The sequence below is a fragment of the Labrus mixtus genome, chromosome 12 (genome assembly GCF_963584025.1).
Source record: "Labrus mixtus chromosome 12, fLabMix1.1, whole genome shotgun sequence".
In the NCBI taxonomy this organism is placed as follows: domain Eukaryota; kingdom Metazoa; phylum Chordata; class Actinopteri; order Labriformes; family Labridae; genus Labrus; species Labrus mixtus.
Window position 1 is genome coordinate 10,306,394 of NC_083623.1, and position 20,977 is coordinate 10,327,370.

At 42.2% G+C, this 20,977-nt stretch overlaps 1 protein-coding gene across 2 annotated transcripts in view; it reads right to left on the reverse strand.

Moving 5' to 3' along the window:
- LOC132984890 (beta/gamma crystallin domain-containing protein 1-like) overlaps positions 1-16,009 on the reverse strand; it is a 29,918-nt gene extending 13,909 nt beyond the window's left edge. Inside the window, exons 1-8 of one of the 2 annotated variants that reach the window (XM_061051916.1) lie at positions 15,721-16,009; positions 11,457-12,847; positions 7,302-10,932; positions 6,846-7,025; positions 4,826-4,864; positions 3,896-4,014; positions 1,956-2,112; positions 1,064-1,203 (exon numbers count right to left, since the gene is read on the reverse strand). In XM_061051916.1, the coding sequence (XP_060907899.1) occupies positions 1,064-1,203; positions 1,956-2,112; positions 3,896-4,014; positions 4,826-4,864; positions 6,846-7,025; positions 7,302-10,932; positions 11,457-12,847; positions 15,721-15,723 (5,660 nt within the window). In that variant the 5' untranslated portion in view covers positions 15,724-16,009. Of the gene's footprint in view, positions 1-1,063; positions 1,204-1,955; positions 2,113-3,895; positions 4,015-4,825; positions 4,865-6,845; positions 7,026-7,301; positions 10,933-11,456; positions 12,848-13,125; positions 13,198-15,720 lie in introns of those variants that run through there. The other variant, XM_061051915.1, reaches the window with a different exon arrangement.
- Positions 16,010-20,977: the final 4,968 nt, after the last annotated feature.

The window sequence follows — 20,977 nt, forward strand, 5'->3', positions numbered from 1 at the left end:
AGGACAAAAGCTGTTTGTTGCAGAATATAATATCATCTTTTAAGAGTTGTTTTTAGCGTGGGCAACCTTTGTTAGAACTCTATACTGCAGCTATTTTGTGCCTTAATGTGCAATGCCTCATACCAAACACCACATGTGAGTCTTTGGCAGAAGAAATAATCCGTTTATTCAGTCACTGCTGAGGAACTGATACCGAGACACGATGCCAACCTCAAGGCGCCGACTGACATAAACTAACAGACAAAAATGGGTCATTTTTGTCAGAAGGGAGAACACTGTAGGAGGAGATGTTGGCAAATGTTGAAAAAAATCTCCAAAATGTTAGCTTTCTACCAAACGTGCCAAAGTAAATCTACAGAAACAGCTGTGGGAGAAGCGTCTGCTGTCGTTAAACCGCCTCTGGGGCGGGGGCACAAAATGTCCTGCATGCCTTCACCTCTCACGTGGAGACGTACATTCTTCCCGTTGCAAAATTCTCTCCACACCTTTGTCTGATTCTCGCTATCTGTCGAGTATCCAGCTCTTTACTCTGCTTTCCAAGTGCCCCCCCCACACACACACACACACACACACACACCCACCCTCTCTCTTTTCCAACATGCAGCAGCAGGACAGACATTCCTGAACAGGCAAACCAGTGAGAGTCAAACCAAAGACAAAGACTGAGGAACGTAGTAATGATTATTATCGCTCAGCTGTTTGTCAAAGTCAACTGCGCTGGGAACATCTCATTAAAGAAGAAAAAAGCAGCTCAGTGTTCAGCACAGCAGGAAGGATTTCACTAGTCTCCTCTTCTGGTAGCTCTGTCGCCATTAATGATGAAAGAATCAATATAGAGAACCACATTCATCTCATTCGCTTCACTTCAAGCTCCGCTGTGACAAAAGCATTGACTCTATCTCTTCATTCTTTAACATTATAATATAATGCATGTAACTACCTTTCCACCACTCTGATCAATCACAATAACTGAGCCATGCGTCTGGCTAATGATTTGATTTCAGCAGCGTGTTTAACACCGTCACGCTCGTTTTAACAGATTTCAATCACAGCTCAAACTTACACCCCGGAGTGCACTTGGATAGAAGCGGTGTTCAGCGGGATGCCAAACGAGCCCGTCTCGAAGGTGTCATCGTGGTAAGGTGTTACTCTGCCTCGGCCCTCTGGTTCAGTAAACAGATCGATATGGGGGATGTTGTAATCCTGTAGAGAGGGGGAACCAGACACAGCAATGATCAGCATTGGCCTTAAACTAGGCGTTTGGAAAGAACTAAAAGGACCAAAATGTGTCCTTAATGTTGAAGCCGGAGAGATGAGTCATTTTCTTCAGTAACAGTCTATTTTATTTGGGTTGTTGCTGTTGGGTAAACACGGATGAAAAAAACCAAAAAAAAAAAAACAGTGATACATCAGAGAAGTCTACAAACGGTTTATGTTTGTTTTTATTGCTCAGTCAGGAAGAGGCAAGCTTTTTCAATGATGTTTGCTGCCCATTTCATAGCCGAAGCTGTTCCCTTTAAAGTCACATCTTTAGAAACAAACAGGCCCGAGTAGAGAGTAGAGAGTAGAGAAAATGTGGCATTTTAAACTATGGATATTTTTTGACAATTTAGGTGAACAAACTGACGTGTTCGGGACATGTTTGTGTATCAAACAATCATAAAATCGTCATTGTATTTCTTTAGATATGGTTGCTGTTTCACACAAAAAGGTCTAAAACTCTCAGGGTCCCACACTTCTTCATTACATCATCAAAGTCTGTCTTCTCCTTTTGTTTTGATCCAGAGAGCAGCGTGAATAACACTTGTGCATCTTCAAATCATTCCTTTGCAGTGTAACTAGGTCAGTCGTAGAGCAGTATCACATATTTCAGAAGACCTTGAGAGTTAACATCAATCTATATATTGAAAAGCTGAAGACCAAACAAGGTGATGATATTTATTCACAGCACTCACCCAGACAGCCAGTCTAATAGATCCAATACGCATTGGTGGGCTGCTCTGTGGTTCTGCTCCTGGCAGAGATTCTGCCCACAAGTTTGTCAATTCAATTTCACCTTCCTCTAAGGCGATGCAGCGTCCCTGAAAGTCTGGCTTCTCGTGGAGCAACCAGCTGTAGCAAAGACAAAAGCATCACATTGAATTGCAGCATTATATTTCTGACAGAAAGAAAACAAACTGTACATGCGTTAAAAAGCCGTGTCTGAAATCTATACTTCAACCTTTTTGGCAATATACTGTATATTGAATTTGCTTCAGGTAAAGATGAGAAGATCGAACATGGGGTGGCCGATTAGATTTCAAGGGGTGCTAACCTAGCTATGTTCATGGCACCTCTAAAGCTGGCTAATGTACATGCTAGCTTTATGCAAAGACTATTCAAGTGATCAGTTTGAAACTATCAATTATTTTTTTAAATGGAGGTTGTGTGTTTGGCTAGTTCCTGATTGGGCACATTCCTTTCTAAGATTTGTTTACTTGGCAACCTCAAAGGGGCAACCAATCTTCAGGAAGTTCCCACTTTTCCAAAAGACAATCCAGCTCATAATCATCCTCAACCTCTCTTCTGTGTTTTTGACCTGATGCAACCAACAAGATTCAACATGTTAGTTTGTGAGCTCTAGAGGTGCTGGTACATGTAGTAGGATTTGTTACTTTGAAACAAAGCAAGGGTAGCTGTGTCCCTAATGCTAAGCTAATGGGCTTCCTGCTGTAACAGTGATTTTAAAAATGAGTCAGCAGTGTACTGTTATTTTATCTCTTTAGGCCAAACAGTGCAGATCATTAACTCACGATCACATCATTTGACAGTAAAGTAGTTAATAAAATGTATTTACTGTATATTCAAGAAACAATGTAACTTCCCCTTGTGCCCCATGTATGACCTTAAGGGCAGTCACGTAGATTTAGGTTGGAGGTTAGGAGTATTCTATGTACACTTTGAATAGAGGCATAAACGCAGAAAATTTGGCATTTCACAATCTCGCCAGGACAATGTTGCTGATCCAAATCAGTTTAAAACCATCCTTGAATAATGAAGCCAATGCAAAAAAACTCAGTCAAAAAACAGTTCCCCAGATGTCATCTTCAGAGGCAGCTTCAAGAGTCTCTTACCTAAGAGTCTTGTTTGAAATTAAATAACCCTTATCTAATTATCACTGGTGACACACTTCATGTTTAATGTTTCTTGTATTTCTCTTATATTTGAAGCTCTTTTGTGTTATTTTTTTAATTCTGTAATGTTGGAGCAACCTGGGACAAGAAGTGCTTTCAAGGTTAGGTAGCGTCAGCGATTGTAATGGGCAGAGGTGCTGCTTGTCAACAGGCAAGGTAGACGTTTGAAAATGTGCACAGTTTGCAATGACAGTAGAAAAACCTCCTCTAATGGAGCACTCTGCTGAACGTTGCTTCTGCACCCACTGCAAATGGGTCAACATTATTCTGTTTCTCATGCCTCTTCAGAAACCAACGGGTGACACCACTGAGCTGTCCTCAATGTTTTATACAGTCTCTGGGTAAAACACCAAGAACAGCTGCAATGATCCAGCAAAGGGAGACAGCTATCGAGTGAACAAAGCTGGATTCAAAATAGAATTCAACCAGGTTGCCTTGCCCCAAAAACACAAACAATTCAGTTTCGTGAGTAAGGCCAGGAGTAGAGAGCACTCTGTTTCCTTACAATAAATGATCAAGAGGCCCGATACAGGAAAAAGAGCAGGAATACAAGTATGGAACTATCAGGGCTTAATTACCATTGAATTAATCTTCTGACACTTCTTAAGAAGCCTTAACAAGCAACCCTAGCACCCATAAACGACTTGACACTAATTAGAACTACACCTCAGTTCACATCGTCTTCCCATGGTCTGAAAGTTCAGTTACATATGATTACTTACCATCCTCTAACCACCTTGACAGATATGTGAGGCGAGAGCTGCAGAGACGTAGCATCTGCTACATCCCTGTAAATCTCAAACGCCTGGCCGCTGCACTGAGCTTTCTCAAACAACACCATCTGTTGAGACACATGAAGGGGCAGGGTCAGGAAAAAAAAAATAATCCATGGTAAAAAAAAAAAAAAATGTATTTCATGCCTACTCCATCACATTAACTCATGAGTCACAGAGAGCTGTAAGAAAACTAATAGCATGGCAACTTATTTTCCCCTCTCTATTTAATATACATTTCTACAAAATATATAATAAATAAAAAGCATATTTATATTTTTAGTACCGCTAAGAGCATAAACACACTTTTACTTGAACTACCAGGGCTTACCGTAATGCATTCTGTAACCACCAAATGTAACATAAAAGCTACATTTGTAGTTTAAAGGCCAACGAGGAATTGAAGTTTGTGAATAATGAGCAACAAAAACAAGCTGCTCTGTGGACTCTGTGGTCACTGCTTTTAGCTTTATTCCTTTTTCTGAGAGCCCTTATCAAATCTGCCCTTTTCGTGCAGCGTTTCATTGCGTGTGTGAATATGTGTGAGTGTGTGTGTTAATGCAAGTCAAAGCAGTGGTAGACGAGGAACTGAAAATGTTGAGCAGCAGGGGAGTATCTCTCTTTTCTTGCAACGACTATAAAACTTCTGCAATAATGAAGAGCCATAAGCTCTGCATTGGCAGCACTGAATTCCATGATTGTAATCACATCCAGCTGAACATTTGCACTCAACTGTTTTTTTTTTTTTTTAATACTTTGTTTACCCCCAAGAACACCATATGAGAAGCAGATGTTTTCAAAGAACAGTGAATGTCTGTCCAGATTCTTTTCTTTCCATCTTGTTTTTATTCTCTGTGGGCAAAGATGTGCCTACTGTACCTTTCCTGGGCGCTTGTGAAATCCTCTGGCAGTTCTTGTCTGGAATGCAAAAACACAGAATTAAAATGGGGGAAAGACTTCAGACATGGCACACCTCGATACAATGCCACTGTAAGGAAACTGATCTGCCTTTGTTGATGCAGCAGCTCTGTGACTGTTGACTATCCCGACCTTTTAGTTAACGTCCAGGGACAGAATCGGTCGATGGAGACTACACTGCTTTACCCTGCATGTAAGCACTGCGCTGGCAGGCTTAGCCAAGCAGATTAAAGTGTTTATCATTACAGCATACTTTCAAAATAGGCAATTTCCAAGCTTAAAGGCCACAAATGTCAACAAAAGGAAACAGAAAAAAAGTCAAATTTTAACAGTAAGCTTCCCCAAAAAGTAGTTACTGAAAGTATTTCAGCAAATGAAGTTCCAGAGCCAACATTTGAAATCGTATACTGTACTCGCTTGTTTACACAGTTGTCTTTCAGGGTAAACTGAAGCAGTGGTTTGAGCTGTGATTTGGACAAAATCAACTCTTTGTCACTTTCTTACACTTACAGTAAATGGCAAATTCATCAATTCATTTCATTTGAAAGTGCTTTCATGTGTAGGTCCATTACTTCTCAGTACAGTAATTTCCAATTGGAAATGCAATCCAAACCACTTATATTCTCAAGATGTTTTCTGGACAACAAACGGTTAAAATGGTCAAATCCAGAGTGTCCAACTGGTAAACTCCCAGTTAAATTATCCTAAATTAAATCATATCTGTCTGCTCTGAGGTTGTCAAAATTAGATTTGCACATCATAATCATAATGATAAAAACAATGAATGGAAAGTTTATACAAAGGTTCTCCAAGGAAAAAAGGGTAGAGAACCATTGATATAAAGAACCAATCTTTCTCAGTGATTGCTACAGAATTACTATCATAAATAGATCATAAACACGAGGTAGTTATTCATTGGTTAAAGCTCATTTTAGGATTTTTCAGGTTAGGTTGATTTTGGCCGCCCTCTTAGTAATTAGCTGAATAATTTTGGGGGCGGCAGTATCTCAGTCTGTAGGGATTTGGGCTGGGAACCGGAGGGTCGCCGGTTCAAGTCCCGGTGCGGACCAAGTCTGGAAGCTAGTCTGGTAGCTAGTCTGGTAGCTGGAGAGATGCCAGATCACTTCCCGAGCACTGCCAAGGCGCCCCTGAGCAAGGCACTGATTCCCCCCCCCCCACCACCACCACCAGCCCAGGAGTGCCCGCTGTCCATAGGATCCTGTTTGTGTATATTTCAGCCTATGTGTGTGTTCAATAAAGTAAATCTTAAATTTGTCTCTATTATATCCTGTCGTGCATGTTTTACAGAAACAGATTTTTCTGTATGTTTTCTGACAGAAAAATCATACCTGTCTTTATGTTGAACGTCTAACGTACAACACACAATGAATCTCTGAATTTAAACATTTTTAGAAGGCTGTTTCAGCAGAGTGCTGTTAATCGCCTCATCTGACACCTACCCCCCCCGACAGGGCTGACTGCCATATACAATTAGAAAGTAGAAATGATCAGTCTCCTTTCTGATGGTCTCCTTTGCTTTTGACGCTCATAAAGAGACATCAGTATTCATTTCAGTCTGTTTCATGACCGTGTAAAAACTCCTCACAGAAGCATTAATAAAACTTACAATAAGATCACTTTAAAATGAATAGTTATGTAAAAACGACGGACATGTAAAATGAGGCGTTATGAAAAACAGTCTGTAGTTGCAGCCCTAACCATGGTGCAGTCATTTACAGCAGCCAGCACTCAAATAAAGAGCCTAAAAAGACAAAAGATCCTCTGTTCTGTGGATGAAGAAGACTCTCTCCTCGTGATGATACTCGATACCAGAATGAAAAAGTGGCACATTTTCTGCAGGAGGTAGTGCAGCTCTTGAGAAATGAAGGACGTCAAAGAAAAATGTTCTAACACACTAACACAAAGCTTTAAATTGTGATCCCAAACTCTTTGTATAACATGGTGTAGGCTGCACACTTACAATATTATTAAGTATTCCCTGTGGCTGAGCTGGAAGCTGCTTGCGCTCAGTCAGCGTGGAGTGTGTGGGTGGAGGGATCTCAGGAAAACGTGGAGGCATAGCATCAGGAAGAACTGGAACTGGTTTCATAGCCCTATCTGCTTCCACTACTGGGGTTGGAGTTGTCATTTTCCCAGCAGCCTGATCCGAAAAAAAACCGAGCACATCAGTTAAGTTAAATGTATCACACTGACATTTGTAGATATTTAGGGAGTTGATATAGCAGAGCGCTGGATTTTACGAGTATTTCCTGCCATTAGATTATGAAAACGCTCTGATAGTTGATGTTACTGGTGAGTAACCTCTAGCTTCAAACTTCACTTGTTCTTGCAAGAGACATTTTGTCAGTGGGTACAACCTCTTTACATTCTTATCATTCTTAGTTGGAGATTTAGAAAAAACACAAATACAACTAACCTCTGTTCTGACTTGCTCTTGTCCTTGTTTGTTCTGCACTGGTTTTGGTTCTCGAGGGAGGTACTTCTCTAAATAGTCTGGCAGCTTGATGTCGTTAAAGGAAGGAAATGGAGGGGCTGAGTCACTGACCACAGCCTCCCCAGCCTGGTCTTCCTCTTTGTTTCTCGGGAGCAGGCTCAGCTTTGCGAGTGTGTCTTTGAGTGGAGCTGCAGAAGTCGGGCTTGGTGGGGGTGGCTGGGATGAAGGTGGAGGGCTAGTGTGGGGTGAGTCGCTAGGTGAAACATCCCCAGAGTTAGTGCCTTCTCCCTGGGTTTGAAGTCCAATCCTCTTTCCCCTGAGGATGGAGGAGCTCAGGCTGCTGAGGACACAGCTCCCCTCCAAGCGAGACTTCCACTTGATTTGGTCGTCTTTCTCTTCCTTGACTTCCTCCTCTTCATTTACGGGGGTGTATTCCCTGAGGCGAGAATGAGTGTCCAAGCTGCTCAGCAGCACGCTCCTGTCGGCCAAACTCGCCCTGCCTACTTTCAGGCCAGGTCTTTCCTCTGTGTTCTGTAGTTTGGCTAAGCTGCTTGGGGTTGTATCAATGGTGAACTGCTTCTTCTTCCTCAAGCCAAATGTAAACTCTTCAGGGTCAAACGTCTTCTCGTAGCGGTCCTCCTTGATTGCGGGCAAGGCGAAAGGTGGCTGAGGTGTCCCGTACGGGTTGTGCTTACGCGGTGGGAGGGAGAATGGGGCGCAGAGTTTCTTGATTCTCTGAACAAAATCGTCATCATCTAGGTCATCTGGTGCGTCCAGAAGGTTACTCTCACTTCCGGCAGAGGTCAGTTTAGCCATGGAGACTTTGAGTTTCCGCTTTGGCAAGTCCACATCCAGCCAGCTGGAGGGGGCGTCTTGCCCTGTTGCTGAATCATCTTTGCTTAGTCCACGTGGAAATGGGAGTTTCTTCATGGGTGAACGCTGGACTGAGTCTTGGATTGGCTTCTTTGACTCTGGGGAAGTTGGTACTTTTTCGGTCTGACCCGGCTTGCTATTGACCGGTTGCTTCATGTCAGTTTTGGGTTGTGGATTTGAGGAGATTTCCCCATTAGCAACAGAAGAAAGTTCATTCTTTAGTGTCTGCATTGTTCTATCAGCAGTCTTCTCTACCATATTGACTGTAGAGTTTGAAGCAGTGCTATCCAAGGACATCTGTGCCGTTTTTTCTGCGCCCCTCAGTGGTGTGATGTCCCTTGTGCTTTGTGTATTTTCTGATTCCTCACTAAGTGGGCTTCTCTGAGGACGTTTCGCAAAACCTCCTGAGATTTTGACTTGTGAGGGCACTGATTTGACACCCGAACTCTTCTCTGTAACATCCTTTCTCTTTTTCTCACTACCTCCTGATTTTTCTTCCTCTGCCGTGTTGTCAGCCCGCGCAGTTATCAGTGCTGGAGAGTCAGTGCTGGCTTTTACAGTCACTTCCTCATCAGCTGTATTTGCTCTGGTAATAGGCTTTGAGCTGGAGAGCGTAGCATCATTAGCTCCATGTGCACATGAGTCATCCAGTGAGTTTTCAGATTTTTCCACGGATACAAAATTAGGCTTTGGCTCTGCTGCGGTCAACACTGACTCTCTGTCTGTTCCAGAGCTTTCTGCAGCCTTCTTTCGCACATTTGTTGCCGTCTCTCCCTTTAACGGCCCTTTATCACTGTCCATCCCACTTGCAGCTTCATTAGCAAGGGTGATTGTGCCAACGCCAGCTTTTTGTGTGGACTTGTTCCGCCTGTCATGCTGTGTTTGAGCTCGGACGTCTGATGATGTCCTTACTGAAGGCTCAGAGGCTGAATCCTGTTGGTTGGTTTTCGGCTTTGTTGTGTTTTTGATGAGCTGTGTCCCCTCTTTTCTTTCAACATTCTTTCTTTCATCTTTTCTAAAGGACGCCCCATCTGTACCTGGGAAACCTTTCCCACCGTTGGAACCCTCTGACTTTGTGGTATTTTCATCTGACTGCAGGCGCTGCTGTGTTTTTTCCTCCTCTTTCTTCTTAGTCTGATTTGTTTTCTCACTCCCCTTTATTCCCACCTCTTTACTTTGAGCATGCTCGTATTCGTCGCCCCCTTCCTTTTCTAATGTCTCCACTTCTTTACTCCCACCCTGTTTAGTTGTTTTGCTCTGTGCCTTTTCTATATTGTCCATTTCTTTACTCTTAGCCTGTTTTGCTTTTTTGCTTTCTAAATTGTTTAATTTGTCCCTTTCTTTACTCTCAGCCTGCTCAATTAGTTCTTTGTCCTTGTTTTTGGATTGAGCTTTTTGGCCTGCCTCTCCTTGATTGGGTTCCTTTACTTTTCCTTTCCTCTCTGGTTCAGATGGCACTGAAATGTCTTTATTTAATTTGGGCTGTTGAGCGGTTGGCTCCTGCTCCTTCAAAGGAGTTTTCTTAATAGGTCTTTCTGCTGCAGGTGAGGGGGAGGAGGCTGTCTTTTCCCTGCTGTCCTTGGAGGCCTGGGTGAACAAACCCCCTGCTTTTTTGTCATTTTGGGGTAAAATAACAGACTGCTTATCAATAGGAGACTTTGTTTCACTGCTACGCGCATCAGTATCAAGTTTGTCTTTGCTTTCAGATGGTCCAGCCAATCCCCCCTGCCTTTCAAGTGGTTTGTCAATTTTCTCCTTTTTAAAAGAAGAATCAGACTGTTTCTTCTGTTTGTCTGACTCCTTTGAATCATTCTTCAAGGCTTTCTGTTGGGTATCAGACAAAGACGGTTTGTCTGGTGTCTTCTTGTCGGCTGTATCACATGGTGGTATGACCTCCTCTGCCGGTTGTTTGGATGCAGAGGCCCTTTCTGTAACACCCACCGGTTCTGGTTTCATAGTTGTGGCCTCTGGTTCTGTTGTAGAGTGTTCTAGTTTGTAGTCCATGTTTGGGCTCATTGGACTGGTTGGCTCCTTGCTTTTTCTTCTTTTAGAGCGGGGGCCTGTTCTGCCTTTTGGCTGTGGGTTGAGGTTGATGGTCAGTTCTGTAGAGTCACCTGACCCTTTAGCTGCAGCAGCCTTTTCAACGCTATTAGGTTTTGAACCCTGATCTACTGTTTTTGAGGCCACTGTGTCCTTTGTTGAGGACTCATTTGGTCGTTCTTTAGGAGTGATAATCTTTACCCTTGCATCAGTCGTATCTTGTCCTTCTAGTTTTGAAGTTTTCTCTGTTTTTACATCTGTCTGCTTTTGCTCTTTGGTATCCTGTTTACCCTGATCGTCCAGTTCTGGTGACTTTGATGCAGCAGACAAAGAGGATGTTTGATGCATTCTTGGCATAATTGGCTTTTGAGGCATTTTTGCGCTTTCACCTGCTTTGGATGCGTCTGTGAAGTTCTTCATTCGCTCCTTGATCGTCATCGACTTCTCCCTGGCGGGCGACGCAGAGCTGGACCTGAGCGTGTCATGACGTTCAGTCGATCTTGACCTCTGGTCGGACAATGAAAAATCTGCTTTCAGCTGCTCTGTGGCTTTCCTGACCGGGGAAACGTCGGCACTCCTCGGCGTTTGAAAGGTCGACTTGCTGACCCCGACTGAAGGGCGCTCAAAGAGGCTGATTTTATCTGTGATCCGGCCAACGACTGGCTTAGGTTCCTCATCAATTTTCTTAAGGTTGTGTTGTCTGTGCGAGATAGGAGACAAAGGATAAACAAACACGATCATCTTCTGCAACACTTAAAGCCAAACATAATTAATTAAAACTTGCTTGACTTCTTCAGCCACAAACTAATTACAGTTGAATGCGTACGTGTGTGTTTTGCTAAGTCAACCTGGCCTATATCTTATCTGAACTGAACCCTGCGATGCCATTCCTCGCAAAGTGTTGTACTTTGTGTGATGACTCACTCTATTGTGTGACTATGGATACACCTGCAGTATTCCACTCATAGCAGTTAGTGCACATTCCCTGTTTTGACAGCGATTTCATCTTAGTTAAAACATGAATGGTATGTTCTTTAAAGTTGATTTTTCACTACTTCCATTACTTAACATCTACCTTCATCAAATATGATTTTTTTATGAGCAATATTATTGAAAGGCTCTGCTTTAAACACAGCAGTGTATTGAAATGTGACGAGTCATTCTTTCACTCGCATGTCACAAACCACTGTCTATTCAACCAATCACATTTGAGTGAGGACTTACCTTGAATCAGTCTCTTTATTCTTTGCTTCATCTTTGGTGTTCTTAAGCATCGACCTAAAATCCTGCGTGTCCTCCGTTGGACCTTGCTTCAAAGGTACATTTTTGGGGAAAAACTTCACCTCACTGCGAGAAACCTTAAGACTCCTGCGCTTGGACTCCGGCGTCTCTGTTTTCCTCTCAACTTTGTAAAGACTGTCGTCCTCCATGCTTGCTCCTCCATCCACCGCACTCGCCACAGTGGCTGCTGTGACAGTGGTGCTTGAGTCCTGGAATTCATCCAGCTGGGCGACAGAATCAGGACAGGAAGCCTTACCTTCTCCACCTTCAGGTGAGGCCAGAGGGGCGGGGTTGAGTCTAGAGGAGGAGTTTAGAGACGACTCTCCCGTGTGAGTGTTTGGACTTTCGCCCTGAGGACTGGTCACTGCCTGGTCTGACTCAGGGATTCCCTCTGTGACAACGCCGGGAGGGTTTGGTTCCTGCTGAGGGCTGTTCCCGCCATCTCCCTGAGAATTCTTCCTGCACCTTCTTTTTGCTGAGTTTTTCCGCCCCATAGTGTCGTCTTCTGTTTGTTTTTGATCAGGTTCAGGATCTAACTGTGTGTCTTTGTGTGATTTCAGTGACACTCCCACTAGGGCACTGTAATAACTCTGTGCCCCAACCGCAGGCGTTACATTTGTCCTTTTGTTCTCTGTGCTTGTTGAACTTGCGCTGTCTGGCGGCTCAAAACTCTCTGATGACTTTGACTTGGGTCGAACCTGTAGGCTTGTCTTGATTCTCGTGACCACTTCCTGTCCGGCACTGTGTGTGTCTTTGCCACAGTGAATCACGCTGGTCTCCTCCAGGTACACATGGAGCCTTTTGCCTGTCTGGGCCTGTGCTTGTCTCTGGGCCTGAGGCTGCGCGCGGGCTCGGTCAGAGTCCCACAGCACTCCCCGCTCAGGAAGAGAAGAGAGATGTGTCAGATGGCTGGCATTCTTCTCAGGATTCCCGCTCTCTGAAGTACCGTTGCTGCTCTCCTCTCTGTCCTTGCCCTGCCCTGTTCTCTCCTTCCTCCACCCAACAAACTCCTCCTCATTTGGACCTCCTCCTGCTGTCTCAGTGCCGCTCACAACGGAGCTGACTCTGCGGGCAGACTGCGTGGCGTCCTCGCCTTCAAAAAGGAAAATGTCTCTGGAGAGCGGTTGAGTCTCCCCCTGCTGCTCTTCTCCCCTTGCTTTGCGTCTCACAGAATCCTCACTCTCCTCCTCTTCTCCCTCTGACTTAAAAACCTGGTCGGAAGTTGGGGAGTCATTTTCAGAAGGGCTTTTCGGACCCTTTCCCCTCCACGGAGAGAACCAGCTCCCAATACGGCCCAAGACCCCAGTACTCGGCTGCTCCTCGGGGGTCTCAGACTAAAGGAAAGCAGAGAAATAACTCACATAAACATCTCTTTCCATGTGCAGAGGCAGCTTGTAAACATGTTTATCTCAAATGAATATGCACTGACAGTAGTTACACGTGGTGGTGCATATACCATGAACTGCCAATGGACAAAGGGAAAGGAGTGCAGGCTTGGGATCTAAATTACATACAAGTAGGGGTTGTGTGTTCGAAGACATTTTTTTAGTATGGCCATGCATCTCTCAGCATTGCAAAGACATGCATGAGTGCTTATAACCTGTACGCTTACCGTAGAAAATACCATATCATTCAGATTCTTTATGTAGGATGTGAACATGATTTTGGTTTAGAACAAAAACTCCTAAAGAGCATAAAACAAACACAAAATCATTCCACCAGGATATTACAAAACACAGGCACTTTCAAAAACAGCAGAGAGTCATCATTTTAAAAAAGGTATTCTGCTTTGGCAAAGAGAGAGAGAGAGAGAGAGAGAGAGCTCTATCCTTAACTTTCTTAATTTGATCAAATACTTCAGCATGTACATTCAAAAATCAACTCACCCTTGTTTAATATTTAGAAGAAAACTTTTCTCCCAGCGAGAAAATGGAAAATACTTCTCAGTGTGTACAGTCCAGAAGCTGCACTTAGATGCATGTCTTAACTGATCCACACACTAAGTTTTTAGTCCTCCTCTCATCCAGTAAAAGCATCCATAAACTGCACTGAGCGGCAGACTGTGGGCGCTGAAGAAGTTCTGCCCCTCCAGCGGAGCGCACGCAACTCTGTGGTGAAGTGATGCCTTCAAGTGCTGCTCGTAAACTTCTTAAACGAGTGACAACAAGTGGACCAGCCACCTGAGAGCCGTTTCATTTTGATGACATTTGATGACTACTAATCAGCAGTAATAGTGAATATGTCACACCCTTAGTTAAAGAAAACTACCTTTTTTCAGATATTTACACTATCTACTTAGATACTCTTAAGGGTATAAAATGTCAAACACGTGCACCGAATCCCTATTAAATCATTTTTCTTTATTTTATACTTTGTTATTAATTGTATTCCTCTGGTTTTTATAACTTAGCAACTCAAGAGTTTAGTCAAAAAAAAAAATAATAATGGAGGTGTCTGTCTCTACAGTATGTGTTCTTTTGTTGTTGTTTTTTTTGGTTGTGTTTTTTTAAAGATTTATTTTTGGGCTTTTTGTGCCTTTAATGGATAGACAGGACAGTGGATAGAGTCGGAAATCAGGGAGAGAGAGTGGGGAATGACATGCGGGAAAGAAGCCACAGGTGGGATGTGAACCCGGGCCGCCCGCCTGAAACGACAGCCTCCATACATGGGGCGCGCGCACTAACCACTGCGCCACCAGCGCCCCTTTTGTTGTTTTTTTTGAAGGGGTGAAAAAAAGTAAACAGAAGTTTTGGTTTAATCCCTGTTCTCACTTCTCTAATCTAAATCATTTAACACACTTTTCTGTTGAGTCTCGATGCAAGTCGGCAATGCTGTTATTGTCAGTACATATTAAGTGATATTTCTCACAATATCTCTGCATACACACTACTCTCAATCATTGACTTTGTAGTTGTGTTTTAGAAAACTGGCAGCACAGACATGGAATAATAAACATATGGATGAAGCATAGGTTTGACATGACATAGGCCTAATGCACGCTTTCATACATTTCAGAATTCTGATTATTACCATAGCATAGAATACTAAACAGTGATGTGTAGTGACACCTAAATGTTGACACATCACAGCTTGGAACCTCAAATGTCACTTAGATGTCAAATATGTGAGTCACTTGCGAGACCTCGGGCTAAGCGAGTCCGAATTTGATGTTGGGGTTTATTAACATACGTAACAGCTTGAGAGCAAAGACAAAGCAACATGAGAACACTCAGTATTTATTTTACCGGCACCAAACGAAATTAAAACATTTGAACGTTGTAGTTTGTCGTTTGATGTAATGAATCTGGTTTGGGGTTTCAAACATAAAATCTAAGTCTTGCTGAAACAACTTGTCCAGGTAGCTGATGTGTGGAGATCTTAAAATTCCTACATTTGTGTCGGCACATGAAGGCAGCAGTAGGCCGTGTCCAAACAAAGTTTTCCAGGGGAAATGACGCAATGACTGTGTGTTTTTTTTTTTTTTTTTTTCAGGGCCTGTTCAGTTCAGTCTTTGGGTTTGAAACTGCCCCTTCATTCAGTTGGCGGGCAGCTCAAGTCAGTGTTTCCATACTGCTGAAGCAAGGAATTTAACTCTTTGACGTCTTTTTCTCTGAGCAAGTAGCCTACGCCTAACTTAATCTGGGTTAAAAAAAGGCTTGATAAATTACTATATCTCAATAGGCCTATAATGACGTGACAAAAGTTTTAATTATGACTGAACATTTTCGTGAACCACAAACACCATTGTGCCTGCAGGCGTTGGAGTGGAACCACTTTAATTAAGTTAAATGAAAGTGTTTTTCTTGTTGGGTAGGCCTTCTGATGAAGACATTAAAACGGCATATTAAGTCTACAGACATGTCATGACAAGTTCGCATTTTCATTACTCATGAAATAAAAACGTAGCCTATAAAAAAAAGCAGTTGACAACCATAGCCTAAAATTACGTTGCACAGCCTATAAGCTACACTGAAAGCTTTGTTGACATTAAGCCTCACTCCTATAGGCTCTGACGGGTTTTCACGCCAATTGAAGACTTCATAAAACCAAAACAAACAGCGGCCATGACTGATATGCAGCCAGGCAAAGTCCTCAAATTGTCTATCGACCGAAAAAACGATGAACTAACAGCCCGGTGCGTTTCTGAGGAAGCACACCACCACCAGAGTCACATATATATAGAGAGAGAGAGAGAGAAAGGTCTTACCATGTTTACACTGCTTCTGCTGCCTTCCCAGCTGTCTCGGGAATAACCGAGTCAAAAGCAGCCCGCTGCACTGAACCCTTTCATGAATGAAGCCTTTCAGAACTCCTCCGCCTCTGTGAGGTAAACCTGTCCCTCCTCAGATCTCCACCGCCTAATTAATGTGTTGCTGGCCAAAATAAGAAACTTTCTGAGCTAACTCCTGCAGACTAACAGAGATGTCATAGATTTTTTTTTTTTTTTTTTTTCCCAGGGTAAGGAAAGCTGACATGCAGGCGGAATCTGCCCGGGCCAGGTAACACACCCTGAGGCTCACAGGACTGTGACACACCAAGCAGCTATGGGCGGTTTGTTGTGCAACTATGTAGCCTATATGACAGGGACAGAAACGAAGGCTTTATATGTGTACACTCTAACCTATGGACTGTAGATGAAGTTTAGTGTTTGTTGACACATAGTCTATTAACATAGACGTTAATAGTCTCCGGAGGGGTTTCTGTCTGTTGTGGAGGGTTTTTTTTTTTCCTGTTGATCACTTTATCTTTCATTTAAGATTTGTTTACTCTCAGTAAGCATAAGAAAAGAAAAATCAAATTCAATTTAATTCAAACAACTTTGTTAATCCCTCTTGGGGCAATTGGTGTGGAGCATGAGAAAGAAACACAAACAAAGACAAGTTGACGTACAAGCAACAGATTACACAAGGAGTTAAAAACATAGATAAGACCTCAAAAATAGACGCTGATATTAGACAGACTGATTAAAGGCCAGCCAGACTGAAAAAAACACTAGAATGATCAGTCAAATAAAAGATCTGCGGCTCCAAAAGATAAAATCATTAACCTAAGGAGTATTTAGTAATCTTAACCCTAACCCTAAATAAATAGATCAAATGGGCTGCCAGCTATACATGAAAAAAATGAACACCATGTCAATAGCCTACAGTCACAGTGCAAACAGTGTTTTAATGAAAGGTATTGCACAAGTAAAAAAGTATTGCAAGAATCTAGAGGTGTCAGCCTTCTAAGGGTGGAGGGAGAAATGTCCCTATGCATTCACACATTACACCTTCATTCATTTACATTTTTTTTTCAGCTGACCTCTCATAACCCCCTTAACCTTTCCGGCCCAAATCCCACTTTGACTGACTTTAAAAACCTGTTACTCGCACGCAGACACAGTCTGAATTATAAACACACTGGCTCTGGCTCTGCATTCTCAAACACATGCTAATACATCCTCCCGCTCTGTCTCTTTCTCTGTGTCTCCCCCATGATTTATTAATCACCCACAGAAACTGAAACCCGTCTCATTCTCCGCCCTATGAAAAATTTACACTGTGCCTTTCTTTTCTCAGAGCGAAGCACACTGGGACGGAACAAATTGTTCACAAGCTTGTATATAAGTGATATACTTGTATACTTTTAGTGACAGAAAAACAGCTGGGCTTTTTTAGATTCATGATTTCAGATACAAGTATTAGTGTGTTTAACTGTTTGGAGGTAACATGAAAATGATGCCACTTGTAACAATTATCACAGGGGAGTGGAAGTCTCGTTTTTCTGGTTTGGTGATGATTAAGCAAACAGTTTGTGTAAAAACTGCAAACACACACAAAAAGCAGAGAGAAAACACAATTTAACGTCCTCTTGCTCTACTTAGTGACCTGGATGTGAGGATTTACTTTAGAGCTTGTTATACATTGACAATGCAATTTATATACGAGGCGTTCGTCACACATACAGAGCAACATCGACTGGCAGCATTTACAACATGTAGATGTTCAAAGTGTTCACTGGCTTTACAATATGTGATGCTGTTCTCTTTTTTTTTTTTTTTCTTCAACACTGTTTTTCTGTATCATTGTGTTCATATAGTTTCACACACGATCATCAAACAAGCTCACCTGGCAGCGGCTCCGTCAAAGCAGCCACCTTTTGTTACACTTTGCAGAGACACGGGAGGCATGTGTAAACAGCTGCTTTCTTGTTGTCGAGGGAGACAGAAAGAGTTAGTCATCTCTCTATCCATCCAGATTCATACTGCTTGGCATAAGAAATAAAACGGTACGCTGCTGGGGCCACAATGAGAATCCTTTGAAGTCAGAAAGAAGATACAATTTAGACATTATTCTATCATAGGAAGGCCTTTGAGTGCATTTGTTTTCTGGCATGAATAAAATATTTGACTATTTTTGTTTTGTTACTTCTAGCTGCCTATATTTAAAAAAAATACTTATTTGTGAAAAGTGTAACTGATAAGATATGTGCTCATTAGTGCTACAATTAAAAGACACATGGACATGTTTAGACTTGTTTGACTGGGGTCGCCCAACTGCATCACTTGTGCATCGTCCTGAGTCAAGTTCATCCCCTATGGGGTCGAGGCCTGGTGGTGTCCACCTCAAGACAACTCTTGCGACCTGGGCATCTCAGACGTTTGTATATAATTTCCTTGATCATCTTGCTCCCTGTTTCTCTTTGAAGAGATGGAGGTTGGATATTTTGTTTGGCCATAATATCTGGCAGATTGGCATCTGTCGTGAAAAGCTTCCACTCTCCTCACTTCACTTTTGACCATTCGCCAGCTCTCTTCACCCTACAGTATGAACAGACTTGGCCTTGCTGTTATACAAGAGCATCTTAGTTTTCAGGCAATATTTCTTGGAAAGTCAGATGAGGTGGGAGAAGGCAGTCTGAGCCTTGTCTAGTTTTGATGTTTTTTTAGACTCAACTGTCATTGCTGATGAGGCTGCCTAGAGGAACAGCCAGCATCCTGACTTCCCAGGATGAGGGGTTAAGCGTAAAAAAATATAGCTTCAACTAAAACGAGATAAAATGACTTTTTGTGGCATAAAAATGACACACACACACACACACACACACACGTGATTAAGACTTTGAAATCGTTTTATTGAAATCCAGTAATTTTAAAGATTTTTTTGTGGGGGCTTTTTTTCCTTTATTTGATAGGACAGTGGGTAGAGTAGGAAACCAAGGAGAGAGAGTGGGGAATGATATGTGAGAAAGGAGCCACAGGTCTAAATTGAACCCCGGCTGCTGCTTGGAGAACTACGGCCTCCGTACATGGTGCACGACCTAAGAACAATTTGCCCTATGCCCTTTTGCGACCCAGAAATCAAGTCATTTTGATTGTGTTGGTGACCTCTAGCCTTAGATATAATTGGCACTTTAACCGGAATGTCTGAAAAAAAACAGTGTATGACTTTGAATAAGAATGACTTAGTTTGCCTCTGTTATATTAATGACATATAAAACAAAGAAAGGAAAACGTTAATGATGATGCAGTTAACTTCAATGGTTTTCCTAGAAACAGGACATATGTTCCCTTAAAGGTATCATATTCAATTCAATTCATTTGTATATCACATTTCATACAAATGTTAACTCAGTGTAGAGGACAACAATAAACAAACACAAAAATAATATTAAAAATGAACAAATAGATTCATGAGCACATTTAAAATCCAAAACAAATTCATAAAATGACCCTGCACCACCCCATACAACACATACATCTACTGGAGCACACACAAAACTATACTCCAACCATACATATGTACACACACGCACACACACACAAACAAATTAACAGCCAACGGTACGAGAGAAAGGCAATGTTTTAGGACTTTTCTTGAAGGAAATAAAAGTTTCTTCTGACCTTAGATCAGCATGCTATTTGTTACTAAGTTTGGACTTAATAGAATAGAATTACTCTATTAAGTCCAAACTTAGTAACAAATAGCATGCTTAAGGATCTGAGGGATCTGACTGACCTGTAGTCAGTGAGCAGTTCAGAAAGATATTGAAGTGGCTTACCATTTAGAGCTTTGTAGGCAAGAAGTAACACTTCAAATTCAATTCTGTTCTGGACTGGAAGCCAATGAAGATTTTTCAGAATATGTGTAATAGGTTCTATTTTCTTTGTCACTGTTAGCACTCTGGTGCAGTGTTTTGGATGATGGAGTTTGTTTATTGGTTTTTTAGAAAGTCAAGCATTGGGGACATGTCTACACGTTGAGACATGTATCTGACCAGTTCATTCAAGGATCAAGCTTATCTGGGTCAAGTGAAATGTATCGCTGAGTATCATTGGCATATGAATGATAGGAGATATTCTGTTTCTGTACGGTACCAAGAAGGAGCATGTAAAGACTAAGTAATAGTGGACCGAAAACTGAACCTTGTGGCACCCCACAGTGAATGCTGAAATCATCGGATGTAAAGTTGCCAAGTAAAACTCAGGATGTACTGTCCTTTAAGTATGAGGAAAACCCTTGAAGAACAGGTCATAAAAGTCCAATGTAACTTTCCAGTCCGTTTAGCAGAATTTTATGATCAACTTTTCAAAGGCGGAATTCAGGTCTAACCTTACTGTTTTTATCTTGCTATACCGTCATTTTTTAAAACTTTATTCTTCCTTTTGTTATAGCTGCTATTGTATATTTGCTACTTCTTGATATTTTATCGTATTGTTATCATGGGCAAATTAAACATTTTTCACTATTTATGTTGTGCAATATGCACTTAAAGAGGAGGATGCAATATTACAGGGCAGGTTCAACATTTGGTAGTCCGTGTAACTTTCTCGTCATTTTGAAGGGGACATCTTACTCATGTGTCAGTGTAGACTGCCCTGTTTTTACTCTGTAAACTTTGGTACAAATAGACTGAGGAGGGTTAGGTAATTAGCGATCAGGAATGTTGGATAGGGGTCTTTAGTTGCTAATTATTGATGGGTCAAAGTTGTTGTTTTTTAGTAACGGGGTAAAAATAGCATGCTGTAGAGAAGTGGGGTAAACACTAAAGAGAAGCATATATAACATAAAGTAGATTATGTAGTAACAGGCAGCAAGAGGCACATTTAAACAGTTTAAACAATGCCATATGATGGTAAAATACACTTGGACCTCTCAAAATATGTTGATCCTCTTGTTTTCTTGTAACTATAATCACCATTTGACTGACATAGTTTGTTTAACACCAACTGGATCCCAGAATTTTCCGCTGTAACAAACTGTCAGTGTTTTCTCTTTCTCCCTCCTCCTCCTCCGCCTCTCAGTTGCTCCCCTACTGCTCCTCAATTGTTTAGGCGTTACTGCAGCTCACCAACTGTCAACCACGATGCCTGCTGAGACCGCCCGGGGGCATTTAGGAGAAAGAACAAATGGCAGACTTGATTTTACCTCACTGCCCCACCCACTGGTTGTATATCCTTACTGCACCATTGGAAGTCAGGC